Genomic DNA, 19,029 nt, shown 5'->3' with positions numbered 1-19,029 from the left:
TTAAGGTAAAATAGTCCTGAACTGCAAAACTTACCACAAAGCTACAGTAATCAAAACACTGTGGTACCGGCATAAGAATAAACACATAGGTTAATGGAATAGAACTGAGAGGCCAGAAATAAACTCATACATCTATGGTCAACTGATTCTTGACAAGGATGCCAAGGCTACTCAATGGGGAAAGAATAGTCTTTTCAATAAATGGTGCTGGGACAAACGGATATCCACATGCAAAAGAATGAATATGGACCCAACATTACACTATACATAAAAATGAACTCAAAATGGACTACAGACCTAAATGTAAGAACTAACACTTATAAACTCTTAGCACAAATCTTCATGACCTTGAAGTAGGCAATGTTTTCTTAGAAATGACACCAAAAGCATGAGGAAAAAAAAAAGAAAAGAAAAAACTGGACATCATCAAAATTAAAACCTTGTGTTCAAAGGACACTATCAAACGATACTATTCCTGAAAAAGTGAAAAGAGAACCCAAAGAATGGGAGAAAATATTTAAAAATCATGTATCTGATAAGGGACTGCTATCCAGAATATATAAAGATCTCTCCTAACTAAACAATAAAACAAATAGCACAATTAAAAAATAGGCAAAGGACTTGAATACACATTTCTTCAAAGATACACATATGGCCAATAAGCATATGAAAAGATGTTCATCATTAGTCTTTACAGAAATGCAAATAAAAACCATAATGAGACACCACTTCATACCTACTAAGCCAGTTGTCATCGAGTCAATTCCAACTCATGGTGACCCCGTGTGTATGAGAGTAGAACTGTGCATCACAGGATTTTTTTTTTTTTTTTTGAACATTTTATTGTGGTTTATGTGAAAGTTTACAGGGTAAACCTGTTTCCCATTCAAAAACTTATACACATTTTGTTTCACGACATTAGTTGCAATCCCCTCAATATGACAGCACTCTACCCACTTCCTTCCTCGGTTCCCCATTTCCACTTGCCCATCTTTCCTGTCCCTTTCTCCCTCAACTTTGTTTTTGGGCAAATGCTTCCCGTTTGGTCTGGTATGGTTCACTGTTCTTCAAAGCATGTTCCTCACAAGTGTTACTGTTCACTATACAGGCCTGTCTATTGTTTGGCTGAAAGGTGATCTCAGGGAGTGGGTTCAGTTCCAGGTTTGAAGGATGTCTAAAGGCCAGAGTCTTGGGGATTCTACCAGTCTCTATCAGACCAGTTACTTTGTTTTGTTTTTTTTTATGAATTTGAAATTTGTTCTACATTTTGTTGAGGACCTTCTACTGTGATCCCGATCAAAGTGGTTAGTAGTGGTAGATAGGCACCATCTAGTTCTTTTAGTGTCAAGCTAGTGGAAGCTATGGTTCACATGATCCGTTAGTCCTTTGGACTAATTTTTTCCTTGAGGCTCTGATTTTCTTCACTCTTCTCTGATATGGACAGGAAGAGACTAATAGTTGTATTTTAGATGGCTGCTCAAAAGCTTTTAAGACCCCAGTTGCTACCTACCAAAGGAGGATGTAGAACATTGTCTTTATGGACTGTATTATGCCAATTGACTTAGCTGTCCCCTGAGACTTTGGTCCTAAGCCTTCATGTCCAGTGAGACTCAGTCCCTCAAGGTGTTTGGTTATGGCTAAGAAGTTTTCAAAACTGTGACCCCTGTGTGCTCTACTATATACACGGATATATCTGCAGCACATACAGATGCATATGTAGAAATACCCTCTGCCATACCTATAGGTGCTTGTGGGCGTACTCCCATACCTGTTCAGCTTACGTATCTACCTATGCATCCACTCATAAATTGTTTATTACTGTTACTGCAGTATTGTATATGTAACAGTATTTACTGTTGTTGCCTTTTACTCCACAGGGTGTTCAGTGGCTGATTTTTCAGAGGTAGATCACTATGTCTTTCTTCTGAGGCAACTCTAGAGGGTGGACTTGAACCTTTCAGTTAGCAGCCAAACGCTTAACTGTTTGCACCACCTAGGGACTCCTCATACCTACTAAACCTGCTACAATGGACATAATTAAAAAAATAAATAAATAATGTGTTGGACAGGATATAGACAAATTGGAACCCTCATATATTGCCGTTAGAAATATAAAATGGTGCAGCCACTGTGGAAGACAGTTTGGCAATCCTTGAAAAGTTAAACACAGAGTTACCATATCATTTAGCAATTCCATTCCTTGATATAAAAAAAAAAAAAAATTTTTTTTTATATACACCCCCCAAAAATGAAAACTTATGTCCACACAAAAAGCTGTACATAAATGTTCATACCAGCATTGTTTCTAACAGCCAAAATGTGGAAATGATCCAAACATCCACCAGCTGATGAATGCATGTTTAAGCCAAATGTTATCCATACAGTATATTATTCAGTCATAAAAAGGAATGAAGTATTAATACACGCTATAACACAGAAGGAAACCCTGGTGGTGCAGTGGTTAAGAACTACAGCTGCTAATCAAAAGGTCGGCAGTTTGAATTCACCAGGCACTAACACAGAAGAATCTTGATAACATTATGTATACTAAGTGAAAAACGCCAGAACAAAAAGGCACATATTGTATAATTCCATTTATATGAAATGTCCAGAATAGGCAAATCCATAGAGACAGAAAGCAGATTAGTGGTTGTCAGGGGCTGGGGGGAGGAGTGAATGGAGAATCACTGCTTAATGGGTATGGAGTTTCTCTCTGGAGTGATGAAAACGTCCCAGAATTAGAGAGTGCTGATGGCTGAATAACACTGCGAATATACTAGAAACCACTGAACTGTACACTTTAAAATGGTTTAAATGATGATCATTGCTGTGTGAATTTTTTTCAATAAAAAAATAAATAAAAATAAACTTAAAAAGATAATCAGGAACCACGTCTTTATAAAAAGAATTTGGATTTCATTTTAAAGCCCACAGATGCTACTAGAGGATTTTTAAGCAACTGGTAGGATTACATTTGTATTTTAAGAAGGTAAATACTGCAGCAACACAGTGTTGTGAATGCCTAAACCTTGGTATGTAAATTTAGCAATATCTGATTTGGATGTTCTGAACCTTAAAATCAAAACCAAACCCACTGTCGTAGTCTATTCCAGCTCATAGCAACCCTGTAGGACAGAGTAGAACTGCTCCTTAGGGTTTCCAAGGTTGTAAATCTTTATGGAAGCAGACTACCAACCCTTCTCCTGCAGAGAAGCTGGTATGTTCAAACTGCCGATCTTTTGGTTAGGAGCCAAGAGCTTTAACCACACCACCACCAGGGCTCCTCTTCTGAACCTTATGCTACTAAAATTCTGGTTCCTGGCTACATTCTAGGTACATTCATTTGCCAAATAATTTTTCTCTGGGTAAGTGTTTTATTTTATTTGTTTATTTAACAAACGCATGTTGTTATTGTTAACTGCCATCGAGTGGCTTCTGACTCATAGCAACCCTATGGACAACAGAACGAAACACTACCTGGGCCTGTGCCATCACCACAATTGTTACTGTTGTAGCCACTGTGTTACCCAATCTCGTTAAGAGTCTTACTCTTTTTTGCTGACCCTCCACTTTACCAAGCATGATGTCCTTCTCCAGGGACTGATCCCTCCTGATAACATCTCCACAGTATGTGAGACATAGTCTTGCCATCCCTGCTTCTAAGGAGCATTCTGGTTGTACTACCTCCAAGACAGATTTGTTCATTCTTTTGGCAGTCCGCGGTATCTTCAATATTCTTCACCAATACTATAAGTCAAAGGCATCAATTCTTCTTCAGTTTTTCTTATTCATTGTCCAGCTTTTGTATGAGGCAACTGAAAACACCATGACTTGGGTCAGGCGCACCTTAGTCTTCAAGGTGACATCTTTGCTTTTTAACATTTTAAAGAAGTCTTTTGCAGCAAATTTGCCCAATGCAATGCATCATCTGATTTCTTGACTGCCGCTTCCATGGGTGTTGACTGTGGGCCCAAGTGAAACGAAATCCTTGACAACTTCAATCTTTTCTGTTTATCTGATATTGCTTATTGGTCCAGTTGTAAGGATTTTTGTTTTCTTTGTGTTGATGTATAATTCATACTGAAGGCTGTGGTCTTTGATCGTCATCAGTAAGTGTTTCAAGTCCTCTTCACTTTCAGCAAGTAAGGCTGTGTCATCTGCATAAAGCAGGTTGTTAAGGAGTCTTCCTCCAACTCTGACGCCATGTTTCTTTGGCACAGTAGTTAAAAGCGTGGCTGCTAACCAAGAGGTTGGCAGTTCAAATCCACCAGCCACTCTTTGGAAACCGTAGGCAGCGGTTCTACCCTGTCCTACAGAGTCGCTATGAGTTGGAATCGACTCGACAGCAACAGCTAATACTTACATAGTGCCTACTATACACCAGGCACTATTCCAAGTACTTTAGAATTATTTAGAATTACATTAACTTACTGAATCTTCATAGCAATTCTATCAGTCTATTTTCCCCGCATTACAGAAAAGAAAACTGGAGTCACAAAAAGGTTAAGCAACTTACCTAAAATCATACAACTAGAAAGTAATGAACGCTTTCGAAATTGGGTTTTAATTCACAAGCCTGAAAATTACATGGGGCTTTGATTTGCTTATTATCACCTTTACCATTTTTAGTTTATAAGAACTTCTGTAAATCTGTTGTCAATTTGGTATTGTTATGTGCCACTGGGTTGATTTCCACTCACAGTGACCCCATGCGACAGAGCAGAACTCCCCCACGGTGTTTTCTAGGCTGTAATCTTTCCAGGAGCACATCACCAGGTCTTTCTCCTGCAGAGCCACTGACTGGGTTTGAACCGCCAACCTTCAGTTAGCAGCCAAGCACTTCACCATTGAGCCACCATTGAATAAGTTTCCTTGTTTTCAATTTAGTATGCATTAATATTTTTCTGTGCAGAATTCATTGTGTTAATTTTATCCACTCTTGTGAAGTTTGGTTGAAAACATTTTTTCAAGAAAGTTATTTTTTAGGTTTTATTTACCGTGCTTTACACGGTGAATGTATTCTTTGTGTTTACTGTAGTAGTGTGGTAGTTTACGTAACTAATGACATTCTGTCCTTGAACTATTTCCTTACCCAGTTTAAAAAAAAAAGCAATAACGGAGTTTAAAGAATTAGGTACTCATCTTACCCAACCCACCCAAAGCATCTGTTATTCAAATGTTATACATAAATCTTCATGTTGTACTCTGGCAAAAATAAACTAAGAAAATGAAAACTTCCTTAAAATTCAAGCTATGTTTATATTTCACACTCATTTACTTTACATATGATTGAACAACAAAAACAAAAAAAGAATATAGAAAAGAGTCTTGGAGTTCACAATATAGTTTTACAAAAACTTACTCAAGTAAACTTAATATATGGTGTTTTTAAAGTCCTTATAACTGCCTGTTTTTTATCTAGGTGTTGGTAAATTGAACATTCCACATGGGAACATTAAATTATTACCATTAATTCCGTTTTACAGTAATATTTTTTCAAGGGAAATACAAGTTCTGGAATGAAGACTGAACAAGCAAGCTGGTACTTAAAAACTGGGAAAAAAGAAATTAACAAATTCTTGTGACTTCAAATTACAATTCCACTGTGAGGAACAGCTATTTGTTAGCTTAACCTATGTTTGGGTGTTTCATTGCCATAAAACATGCTTTCAACCACAATGTGACCCAATGATTTACACAGACGACTGCAATGAAAACTTGAATTCAAATAAATACACTTGTATAACCAGGCCCCCATCAACAAGCATTTAAATGTTCCATTACATTGCTAACAAGAGTACTTTAATGTCTAATGTCTGAACCAGCAATATAGCATATAGTATGTTTAACTACTGCTCAAATTTGAATTTTATTTAAAAAGAGTATTTACAATACTCAGTTAAGCTCAAGATACTACTCACTCTAAGGGACAATAAATTACGTTCAGTTTTTACCTTTATGCTTAATCTACAGAAACTATCAGAGCAAATAAATACATCCCTCCTACATATTCAACTCTATACCCCTCTAAAGACTTAAATTATTCTAAAATGGAATTTTAAACTTCTAAACTTCAGTTTACAATCATAAAATATAAGAGGAAACTTTATCCTCTGGTACTCTTTGCACAAAACTATTTTCATATTAACCAATAAAAGTGAACCATATTACTAACTTCCTTCTCCAATCTAGATGGAATTACTAAACTCTTTAACACCCTATTAACTGAAGCAGTTTACATGCTCAGCTACGAATCAAAAGGCTGCAAATTCGAGTTCACCCAGAGGCACCTCGGAAGAAACACCTGGCGATCTCCTTCTGAAAATGAACTACAAAAAACCCTATGGAGTACAGTTCTACTCTGACACATATGGAATCGCCTGAGTCAGAACTGACTCAATGGCAACTGGTTTTTTAAAAAACTGGAACATATACTTAGAAATAAACATCAAAAATCAATCACTGAAAAATCTACACTTGGATATATTATAGAATGATATAGACATATATAATAGAATTTAAAATTTCTTATTACCTTTATGCCCATTTTTTTATATTGCTTTCCCTTTTGGATGATGATGGTGGATGAACAACAAATTCCTAAGAAATTCTAAAAAGGCAAAACAAATCTAAAATAACAAAAATCAGATCAGTAGTTACCTGGGGGCTGGAGTGGTCAGAATTAACTGCAAAAGATCAAGTGGGAGCTTTATATAGTGACTGAAATCTTTTGTATCCTGATTGTGACAACTACACAAATGTATACACTTGTTAAAAACTTATCCAACATTTAAAATGGGTGCACTTCTATACTTCTATAAAGGTGGTTTATATTTAAAAAGAAGGGAAAGATACAAGATGAAAGGTAAAGGATATAAGAAATAATAGCAGAACCAACAGGCAAACTGTAGAGTACCACAAGAAAATGGAGATATGGGTAGAAGGGAGCAGATAAAAAAAAAAAAGGGACAGCGAAAAGAAGAATCAAAGTAAGTTAACAGAGCCCTAACTGTCAGATTGTGATGAGTCGGAATCGACTGGATGGCAACGGAAGTGGGAGCCCTGGTGGCACAGTGGCTAAGAGCTTGGCTGCTAACCAAAAGGTCGGCAGATTGAATTCACCAGCCACTCCTTGGAAGTCCTATGGGGCAGTTCTACTCTGTCCTATAGGTTCACTATGAGTCATAATCAACTCAACAGCAACAGGTTTTTTGGGGCTGTCAGTGGAGGCCTGCATGTTGGTATGATGTTGTGAGCTTCCAGACCAAGACAGAGGGGAAGAAATGCCTGGTGATCTACTTTTGAAAATCAACCAGTGAAAACCCTGTGGATCACACCAATCTGACTGACAACTGATCTTGGGGTTAGCACAGAACCGGGCAGCATTTCACTGGGCATGAGGCTGCCCTGAGTCGGGGGTCAACTCAACAGCAGGTAATAAAAACACACAAAACTCATATAGCACTGCACAATTTTCAAAGCCCTGTAACATTACTTTAGTTGTTCTTTCTCATAGTTCTCTAGTAGGCTCATAATAATGTCTCTGCTGAAGAAAAGGAGTTTTTACGTGATTTTATACAAGGTCTCACGGCCAAACTAGAACTAATTCACCCAGATCTTCTAATTCCTAACACAGAAGTTTCCGGGAAGTTCAGGAAACAAAAACCACTCAGTGAGAAACAACTCCTGAGGCTCCTTTTAGTACTGCTTCTGTCGCTCATCTCTTCTCAAATATAGTTTGGCTCTGAAACATACCAGCAGAAATAAGGGACAATTAACTTCAGCGCTTCCATAAAACTACTGCCACAGAAATCCAAAGGCCCATCGTATCTCCAATTCTAAAGTAATTCTCCTTAGGTGGTGGCTTCTACTTATCTTTCCCCTACTTTTTGCTTCTGAGTCCCATTATCAGCCAACACAGAAATGGTTTGGTCAGCCATTTGCTTCACCTAAATCTTAAAAACATACACCAAAAACACACACCAAATTAAGGCAATGATTGTTAATTTCAAGTTTAAAATCTTCCCCAAAAGGCTCATCATCATACTCTTTACTGATTTTTACATGTGGCTCATAGAACTTCTCTCACTTATAGAATTTGTTTAGCTAAAGAATCCTAGGAAACCCTGGTAGCATAGTGGTTAAGTGCTACGGGTGCTAACCAAGAGGTCAGCAGTTCTAATCCACCAGGCGCTCCTTAGAAACTCTATCGGGCAGTTCTACTCTGTCCTATAGGGTCACTACGAGTCGGAATCGACTTGATGGCGGTGGGTTTGGTTTTTGGGTTTTAAAGAATCCTACACAAAGTACTCTTTTTACACCACCTGAACGGTGGGTGTCTAATGTTACTAGAGCCCAAAATATAAATATCATTTATCAAATGTTTATACTGTAAAAGAGTATAAACTCACAACTGTAAGGTCAAATGGGGAGGTTCAAATTCCAGCCTCTTCCACTAGCTGTGCAACCTCAAGAAAATTAGTGAATACCTCTGTGCCTCAGTTTGCTCAATTATGAAATATGGATAATGGTACAACATCATGGGTTTTTTTTTTTTGAGGATTAAATTTGAAAAATATCTGTAAAATGCACATAAATTATTTGACACATGTGCCTGACACATAAATTAATAAGAAAATGTTTTTGGTTATTACTAACATTGGCTTTATTATTCTTTTTTCTCTTCAACTACCAACACCTTCTTTTGATGAACATCTCCTACAAACATTGCTTTAAGTAGATTTTTTAAAATAAGAGAAATTAACAACTTAGCTCTATTAGAAACTTTTCTGTCCTTGTCACCTTCAAAACCAAGTACTACCAAATTTAGTAAAGGATTAATCACAGTATTTTCTGAATAGGAAAAAAAAAAAAGAAGGGATAAATCCTCATGGCAGGGTAGCAGTAATGATTATCACCTACTTCTCAAGTAAATATTAAAAATAAAAGCAAAAGAAAAAAATCTGTTTTTCAAAAGTTAAGAATAGAAGTAACTGAAATTATTACATAACACATCTTTAGCTCAAATCATCTAAAACAGAGAACCTTTACCACAACATCAGATTTTATTTACATTTGAAAGCTGAACCCATTATTTGTAGTTAACCTATAAATAAAATTTCTACTTTTTCATTCAAGTACATGTTTATAATTACTTTTTAGTTTTTTATATATTTTTTAAGACAACACAACAAACAGAAGATACATGAATCTCTTTTAGTAACTTAAAATCTTAGCAAGAGCAAAAAAGACAGTAACGTAAGTTAATAAGGAACATTTCCATTCAATAATGGCTTTTACCTCTATAACGTTAACAGGACTATCCTCTGTCACCATATAATCAGGCCCAACTGATCTCTCAAATATTAATTTGATCTTTTGTTTTTTAAAATCACCTGTTACTCTTAATAGAAGATATAACCTGAGGAGACATTTTCTAATAAAGTTTGGCTATTTGCTACATTCAGTATTATTTTTCTGTACTATCACTTTCAAGTTTTAGGGGGGAGCTCCTGAAATAATTACAGCGGAGTTAGGAGTGAAGGTCAGGTTAAAAAACACCTTAGAATATGAATTTCTATCCTCTAATGGTAATAAACCACAGAATTCTAGTACTGAATTTTAAAAAATTTTTTAAACCCCCAGTGCCATCCAGTCGATTCTGAATCATGATAGCCCTATAGGACAGAGTAGAACTGCCTCATAGGGTTTCCAAGGAGCGCCTGGTAGAGTCAAACTGCCCGCCTTTTGATTAGCTGCCATAGTTCTTAACCACCAGGGTTTCCATAGCATTGAATAAAAATAATGAAAGCAGAGTTTAGGAAGAGATATGACACCAGTTGGCAGCTCACAGAGAAATGGATCCTAGAAGCAAGAGGCTGGGATGGCTTTTAATATATGTTTGAACTTCATTATTTCCATAATGATATTGTTAGGTTACTAGATATGGCTCAATAGAGATTCATAGATACTAAACAAGAAAATACTTTGACAGATTTTTAACATTTACATATTTTAAGAAAATTCTTTCCAGTAAGATATCTTCTTACATTTCATTGAAGTTAAAGGTCTAACTTTACTAACATGGATCCTAGGAAGAGAAATAAAGTCACACCTAATCGCAATTTGGAAATATTTCAGAAAGTCAATAAGACACTGCTATTATTTTTATTATTGTTAGGGTTTTCATGGTCATCTATCTAGTTACGCACGGTAACATATTAAACAGATTGGCAGTAGTTAAAAAAATCTATTTCCTTCTAAGGCACTATAATATTTCATGTTTTCTTTTAAAAATGTTCCAGTTGTAAACGTTTAATTCATACCAGAATTGCCACCATATTGATGTGTAGCTCTTATTTAACCACTTCTTTAACGTGATCCATCGTGTAATCTAACTCATGCTTTTAAAAAAATCATTAAAAATTTTAATCTAGTATGTTTTTCTCTATCTTCCAACTTTTTAATATTCTTATTTTTATCTGATTTTCTACCATTTTATGCTATGCCTCTATATTTCTATAATGACCTCTTATTTAAGCCTATCTGTTAATTTTCATTTAGTTTCATTTTTATCTTTATTTTTTTATGAGGCAAACAAAAATTAAAGGCCAAAACGAATATTTTTCAGTTAAGAAATGGTGCCTTTTTTCTCCGTAGTTGTATTTTTTTCCCCCAGATCCTCAAAGAACCCTAGCCTTCAAGTTTGAATCCTGGAAGCACAGTGGTTAAGAGCTCAGCTGCTAACCAAAAGGTTGGCAGTTCAAACTTACCAGGCACTACCTGGAAACCCTATGGGGCAATTCTACTGTGTCCTATCGGGTAGCTATGAATCAGAAATTGATTTGAAGGCAACTTTTTTTTTTTATTCCAACTGTAAACCATTTTATTTTCTTAACATATACAAACCATGTTCTTTCAAGAAGGTAGGGAAAATAAAAAAAGAGAATTAAAAATAAAAACCTGTAGTATATAGCTCGTCCAGGATATTTTTTAATGCAAATTATTTTTAATACCAGTGCAACAGTATCATTTTTACTTATTTATCTTACTAAGAGTTTCACATGTCTTCAGAAATATCACTTTAATGGCTATATATTGTTGCATTAAATAGCTGAACATCTTTTCCCATTGTCAAGCAATCACGAAATTAAATATAAAGGTAGCAGCAGGAAGGATGAGCACTGACTAAGTAAAAGTAAATAAATGTAAACTTAGTTGAATGGTAAAGATATTTTGACTCTCTCTCTAAAGCTTAATGATACCCAACTGCAGGTTTTCCAACCTTGCTTCCCTAAATGAAGAACTTAAATTTGGAAAATATATACTCTATAAAAAAAAAAAAACTAGCAGACTATATGATAGTAATTACTCAAATTCTCCTCACTCTGGGCTTAGTTTTTAATTATTAGTTGGAGATCGAGACTACTGAAGCATGTATATATACATGTCACTAATAATACTTTATATTATATAACATAGGGAGGATTATAGCACAGTGGTTAAGAGCATAGAGTCTAAAGTGAGACTACGTAGGTTTGGGGTCTTGGCTCTACAACTAGCTGCGTGATTCTCAGTAAGTTATTCAGAGTTACTACGCCTTAGTTTCCTCATCTGTAAAACGGGGTAATAACAGTATCTCAAAGAGTTGTTATGAGAATTTGTAAGATCATATTTGTACAGTTTCTGACATAGAGTAAGCATTATATACATGTTTGCTGTTTACTTTTTTATATTTAACTAACATTTATTGAACATTTATTATGTGCTGGGTTAAATGCTTTATATGAATTTGCCTCAGTCTTTAGAACAATCTATGATGAAAACAGTATTACTGTCCCCATTTAAAGATGAGAAAAATGAACCACAAAAAATTAAATGATAAGGCCAAGGCCACACACAAGTAAATGCCAGAATAAGGATTTGAACCCAAGTCTGACCTCATGAACTGTAAGCTAAACAAAGATTACAGGGTACAGTATACACTAGAAGCAGTAGCCTCTTGCTGAACTCTATCTTGAAAGAGGGCAGGGGAGACGTAAGAGACTCTCCTGAAATAAACTAGAGTACGCATTTCCTGGAATAAAATAAGTATTTTAAAAATTAATGTAAGAAATAAGACAGTACAACAGAGAAGTATTTATGTATGAAATGATATAACGTCTGGTATTTGTTTTAAAATTATCCAGTTTAGGGTAGGGAAAAAAAAAGAGAGAGGATAAAAGAAAGAATACCAGACATAAACTGGTAACTGTTAGAGCCTGGTGATGGGTAAGCACATGGTGGTTCATTATTCCATCTACTTCTGTGTATTCATTAAAACGTCCATAATAAAAGGTTAAAAAATAGAAATACGTTGGTATATAGTAAATGCTTCATTATACAAGCAAACAAGTTTCTTATAACACCCTGTATCAAAAACAAAAAGGACATGACACATTTGGTAAATACACATTTTGTATATAATAAGTCTTACTTAATAAAACTATTTAGACACAACCATGTAAGTATATATATTAAATAACTATCTTTGCATTTCCAGCAACTCAAAAATACTTGCTTAAATACTTAACATTCTTTTTTTTTTTTTCCTTCCATTATTTTCCTCCTGCCTGATAATATCTAAGATTATGATCCTCTTTGGTCTGTTGCCCAGGAAGTGGATGGACTTGTACAAATACGACTCCACGACATGATCACAAATTGAACAATATGAATAAAAGCAAAAATCTGTTTCACTAAGAAATACCTTTAAAAATTTCTCACTTCAAAGTACAGTCTTCAAAATATTTGATTTTCATACAAATATATATTGATGGGCTTCTTTCAAGAACAAATACAATCAATAACAAATTACAGAACCTTTATACACTTGAAAGTATACTGTTAAAACAAGTTAGCTAACATCAAAGAAAAAAACTAACATGTAATAAGTCAGATACTAAACTGTGCACTTCATACATATTAGCTCACTAAACTTAGAGATCATCTACTTTTTATAGAAAGAATATTAAAGTTTAGAGAGGTAAACATCAGTTGCTAATAAGTAACTATAATAAACTGGCATTCAAACTCAAGCTCAATTTAAAAGCCCACTCTCCCCCGATACCAGACTGCCTGCAAGAGAGGCAAAAGTCTAAATTAAAGTCAAACTTAAATATTTAGGGCCTTTTTAAAAAGGATCACAAAATATTTAAGTTACTAGTTACATGTACCTTACAGTGTCAGCTTGACTTTGTGTAAAGAGCATTAATTAAAACACAAAAGGCATGGTTTCTGCTACTGTGTGACTTTTTTCAAGTCCCTAATTTCAATCACAGTTTACTCATCTGTATAATGGGGAAAATAATATCCTTGCTGTCTAATTCCTGGATTATAAGATTCAAAGATGATATAGAAATTACCTCAAAACCTACCAAAAAAAAAAAAAAAACCCCACAAATAGAGTATTTTGTCTTAAAATGGTAAAAACAACACAAAATAGAATTTTCTAAAGAAATTGTTGGCAGTTTAAACTATTTTACAGATTCTATTAACATTTCCAGGGCTTTTGAAAGCCCTTTATTGCAAGCATAGCTCAACCATTAACTCAATCATCATCCCACTACTTGGCTTTCTTTATCCTTAAAAAACAATGCAAATAATGACATTAATGCTTTTGTAATAATTAATACACCATTTAGACATGCTCAGCATATAATAGCCCTAAATTCTGAATTTTCAAACTAAATATGTATTTGGTGTTACTCTTTCAGTTACATTCATGAACTTAAAATTTGTGCCTTTTCATACACAAAAGCTAGACTTAAAATCTAGAATTCTAAGTTGAACACCCAACACATAATTTTAAATGATTTTTGTTTTTTTTCCAAGGCTTCTCAAAGCAGATATAACAGCCAACAAGCACCTAATCCAGCAATGAAATCGACAGAAAGATTCAGCTGCTCTAAGAGAAGGATCAGGCTCTTTAGGAGAAAACTACATTGTGTGAGTTAGCAAAGTTTCACACTTTCTCATTTAAACCGCATTTCAGAGAAAGCCTTTGCATACTGACACAATATGCTTTTAAATGGCACTTCGCTGACCTTCCAATAGTCCAGCTCTATGAAAATTCTGTGATGGGTGTAACTTCAGAGAATCTGAAAAACACAAAAAGCATCAAGTACTTTTTATGTTGAATGGTTTTTAAAAAAGTGCCAAGAATAGCATACATCTCTTACATAACTGGTATGTATTTAAAAGAGATAAAGCCCATATTTGTAAATATATTACCTGCAAAAGGAAGGCTGAATTGTCTCTAAATGGGTCTCTACACTAAGGCTTTCATAAAGCACTTGTTTCGTGGAAAATTATTACTGCCCAAAAGGTGTTAATGTCTTGACTATTTTTAGCACACAATTGTACCACATTAGTCCTCCTCTAAGAATCATCTCTTGATAATTGCCTCTTTCTTTTGACTCTCAAAACTACATTACCAAACTACTTCAGGTACTGTTGCCCCCCCACCAAAAAAACCCAAAAGGTGGTTACTGCCAACCAAAGTCATCAGAGCCACAGACAATGGCTACAGTTACTAAGTAGGACTCTGTGTACAAACTCAATAGTCAGTTCAGTTTTGTAAAGTCCAGTACCTTCCAGAGTAAACCATTTCACTCGGATCTACTTAATTTAAATACATTAATGTCCAGCTGAAGTCCTTTTTGTGGGGGGGAGGGGGAAGCAGTGGGAATCAGCGGATGGATACATCCGAAATTGAATACTAAATTTCTCAGGAAGGGAGCTCATAATGCCACATAATTTTTTTTTTTAATGGTGAAATAAGCAGTTAACAATGCAGTTATATCTATTGCCCTCAGTGGTTTCAAAGGTGGTGGAGTGCAGTGGGAGTATTTTGATTTGATGCCCCCTGCACAGAGAACCTGTTCTGACACATTCTTGTGGTGTCCAGTATAGGAATTTAACCTCAGTATTTTTTAGAGATAGATCAGCTCAAGTGTTAATATTTTAGATGCTGGGAATCCCCTGCAGGCCTTAGCCAACATAGTTTTAAGTCGGGAATCTCTGACCCATGCCCCCTCGCCGCAAGGAACTCTAGAATGGCAACGGAGAGAAAATCTCAAAGGACAGTATCTGTGCCTGAACTAGTACCCCCAGGAGAAGAGAGGAATAAAACTAATCCAGGGAGAGCACCCTTATCTTTGTAAAAGAGAGGGAGAAGTAAGTAACTAGAATACCACTGAGGTGGGAAGATAAAAAGAATATTCGGGCCCTTTCCAGCAATAAGATGACGAGGAAAGGAAGAACGCCTGATCGAAGGGGCCGTCCCAACAAGGGGAGGGAGTGGACTAGGCCGAAAGGAGAGGGTAAAACGACGGCGCACAAACAACCTGGAGGGGGAGGAAAATGGTGACCCTGTACCCAGAACGGGCCCCAGGCCACGCCGTCCGTCTTCGGGCAACTTTGCTGGGGAGGAGGGTCCTGGTAAGAGCAGCCGCCGCGCGCTGGTCGCAGCGCCCTAACGCGGGGCCCAGTGCGCGGTGATCCCCGGGCCGGGAGGCCGAGCCGGCCGCCCGAGGAGTGCGGCGCGGCCCCGCGGGCTGGGAGACACGCAGCGCCCCCGGCGCGGCAGAGACCCGGGGGCCGACGGAATCCGGGCCCCGCGCGGCCGGCGGCTCTGCGGGGGAGGGGCCGCCGCTCCTCCCGCCGCCCCTTCCACCGCCGCCCAGCCCCCTCGGTCCCCTCGCCCCAAGAGACGCCGCCCGGCCGGGCTTCAGCCGCCCCGCGCCCGCGACAGGGAGCCGTCTCGCTGCCCTGGGCCCGGCCTCCCTACCCCCACGCCCCAGCCCCCAGCCTGACTCACCTCGCGAGTACAGGGACTTGGGCGACTCCAGGTCTAGGTCCGCGCTGAGCAATGAGATGAAGTCCGAGGGCATCGCAGCTCGACCCAGCCCGGCCCGAGGGCAGCGGGAGGGGGGGAGCGGCGGTGGCGGCGGCACCTCCTCTCCGGGACCGCGGGCACCGAACCGGGGGCGGCGAGGCGAGGGCGGCTGCCGTGCCGCTGCCTCCTCCTCCTCCTCGAGGGCAGTGACTTCCACCGGGCCGAGGACCGAAGAAGCGGCGGCGAGGTGAAGGTGAAACTCCACGGAGACTAATTCCTGGCGAGCCAGGAGGGGGGTTCAGGGCGGGGAATGGGATGGGGGAGAGCCAACGGGTCCGTTTCGTGCTTCTCCTCAGCGAAAACTGACGGTCGCCGCTACCGCTGCCGCCGCTGACAGGCATCTGAGCCCCGCCCCCCGCGGGGCACTGCGCAAGCGCGCGGAGGGGGTCGCCACAGACCAGGGAAGAGCCGGGGCGGCCGCCGGAGGGCGGGGAGGCGCGCCATGGCACAGCATCAACAAGGGCTTCGCTTCCTGCCGCCGCGGCCGGGGCTTCAGTTCCCTAGCCGGGAAAGGGCCCCGCCGCCAGGGAGGGAGGGAGGCAGGCTGGGAGGTGTCCGCCTGCTGGGGGCCCGGGGAGGGAAGAGGTATTTGCTCCGACCTGGTGGCGGCGAGCTAGGGGCGACCGGGCCAGCGCTCAGCTGAGCCCTGGAGGAGACAGACCTGGGGGAGCCGAGGTGTCCGCGCGAAGAGGGCAAAGACCCCAGAGACGAGCGGCGGCTGGGGCGGGCTGGCTCGGGGTCTCGTGGGGAATGGAGTTTCTCATCGCTCGGACAGCACCAACCCTTCCACTTTTTCTTCGCAGTGTCTCTCTACACTGAACTGGCCAAAGGGCTGTCAAACTCATTTCTTAATTAGGAAATGGCAGACCATCTCCTAAAAACCTCGAATTACTGGTTATTTTTAACAAAGTCTCTACCCCCGCCCCCCCTCCACCCACTCCCGCCTTTGGAGGCAGAAATTAAAAAAAACTCTCTGATTGCTGGGGCGGCCAGGTTTATTCAGAGTGGGAGTTTTAAGACAGTTTAAAATTTGGATCGTATGAAGTCCACCTGGCTAAAAAAGAAAAAAGCAAACCTAAACACCACTCCTCAAAAGTTTTCGTTTTTTACCTTGGGACTAGGCAAGAATGGAGGAAGAACATGTTTAATTTTTTTTCTATTCTGCTCCTGAGGCCGCAAGTTTACGTTTTAAAATTTCCAAATCCTCACACCGCAGACCGTTTCTTAACTCTTAATAGGCTTCTGAGAAATTTTTAATCAAGTTGTTAATATATCAGTTGAAGCTCAGGGTGTGCATCTTGGGAAATAATTTTAATCTTGAGTGGAATATTGATGCCACAGGCACTTCAGCAAGGTTTTTTAAGCTATTTAGCTTTGTTTAGTTTTCGTTATCTTATCTACAAAGATACCAAAAACCAAAAAACCAAGCCCAGTGCTGTGGAGTTGATTCCGACTCATAGCGACCCTACAGGAAAGAGTAGAACTGCCCCATAGAGTTTCCAAGGAGCGCCTGGAGGATTTGAACTGCCGACCCTTTGGTTAGCAGCCGTAGCACTTAACCACTAGGCCACCAGGGTTTCCAACAAAGATACAAATCATAAAAATCAGCCTGTTATATCCTTTAACTATAGATGTGTATTTAAATTTATGCATATATATATTCATGGAAACCTTGGTGGTGTAGTGGTTAAGAGCTATGGCTGCTAACCAAAAGGTCGCTAACCAAAAGGTTGGCAGTTCGAATACACCAGGAGCTACTTGGAAACCCTGTGGGAATTCTACACTGTTCTGTACGGTCTCTCTGAATCGGAGTCGACTGGATGGCAACGGGATTGGTTTTTTTGGTTTATACATATTCGTATATATTTTGTGGTTGTGTTAAAGCTTTTCTCCCATGAATTTGGTCAAGTCCATGTGGACTTGGATTGCTGTGGGTAGGGGGAGAAGTTCTCAGCAGAGGAGGCCACAGTGAAGGTGTCTGGGCAGGGGCTGATTAACCAGTAAACATGGCACGCACGGGTTTACTTGTGCTTACTAATCTGTAGTGCACAATTTCGCCTGTTTTAAACAGGCGAAATTGTGCACTACAGATTAGTAAGTGTGGGTTTTACCACATCTTTGATGTAGTGAAAAACAGGTGAAATTGTGCACTACTGATTAGTAAATTAACCACAAGTAAACCACTGCATACCTTGCTTATTGTGTAAACCGTCCTTGGGTGAGGCCCTCTGCAAAGTTTTACCTGCAGACCCAGAATGTAAACTTGTGTCGTCGGAACTTACCTATCTTTTTATCTGAACATCTGATTCAAGCTGCCCAGTTATCATTACTGAATTCTGTGTAGTAATTAATCAGTCCTGGGAACATCTTCTTCCCCCTCAAAGGTAAAACAGCTTTTCAGAGCCACCCCAAGACTGCAACACAGAGCAGAAAACTACCCTCAAATTTCCATATGCTGTTGTAACAAGTCCCAAAAGAAATTCCTTCATAACTGGCAAGAAGGAGCCCTTCTCATCTGAGAGGAAGAGTCAAACTCCACACTACCCAACAGGCAGAGATTTATTGAACTCTTACAGCTTTTGAACCGGAGTAAACACCTGTTGGAGACCTCTACCTCCATTACTCAATGCATAATGTGAGGAGAGGAAATTGTAGTGGTCCTGGGCAGAGCCCCAATATTTACAAAGTTGCATGAATCACTCTGAGCATATCCTTTTTTCCCAGACCTATGTAATCACTCAACAAACAGGGTGTAGGAAATCCCCAATAATGTTCTGACCCTAATTAACAAGTCAAGAATTGGCAAGGCCTCTTCCTCTTTCCCTCAACACTTCTCTGCCCTTTTGTGACTTTTTTTTTTTTTGGTAAGAGCCCGTTGTTGCTTATGTTAATCAGATTTCCCCTGATTAGGCCATAGGAAAGTGAAGAGGGGTCCCCCAAAGTGTGACTTGAGCTAGACTGACTTCCCTAGACTGGAATTCCATGAATTTAGCCCCCTACCTCCCAGTCAGGCCCTGCATTGATTGTGTCTGAATAAAAAAAAAACCCAGTGCCGTTGAAAATTTAATTCCTCCCCCCTCCATTTCTCCTTT

General features: G+C 39.0%; 1 protein-coding gene across 4 annotated transcripts in view; it reads right to left on the bottom strand.

Moving 5' to 3' along the window:
- The window catches only part of NFAT5 (nuclear factor of activated T cells 5), a 143,820-nt gene extending 127,522 nt beyond the window's left edge, over positions 1 to 16,298 (bottom strand). Inside the window, exons 1-2 of one of the 4 annotated variants that reach the window (XM_049864841.1) lie at positions 15,860 to 16,298; positions 14,085 to 14,138 (exon numbers count right to left, since the gene is read on the bottom strand). In XM_049864841.1, coding sequence (XP_049720798.1) covers positions 14,085 to 14,138; positions 15,860 to 15,932 — 127 coding nt within the window. In that variant the 5' untranslated portion in view covers positions 15,933 to 16,298. Of the gene's footprint in view, positions 1 to 14,084; positions 14,139 to 15,859 lie in introns of those variants that run through there. The other 3 variants (XM_049864842.1, XM_049864843.1, XM_049864846.1) reach the window with 3 other exon arrangements.
- Between the last annotated feature and the right edge of the window lie 2,731 nt (positions 16,299 to 19,029).

Source organism: Elephas maximus, chromosome 21, assembly GCF_024166365.1.
Source record: "Elephas maximus indicus isolate mEleMax1 chromosome 21, mEleMax1 primary haplotype, whole genome shotgun sequence".
Taxonomy (NCBI): Eukaryota; Metazoa; Chordata; class Mammalia; order Proboscidea; family Elephantidae; genus Elephas; species Elephas maximus.
This window is presented reverse-complemented; position numbering and strand designations above follow the sequence as displayed.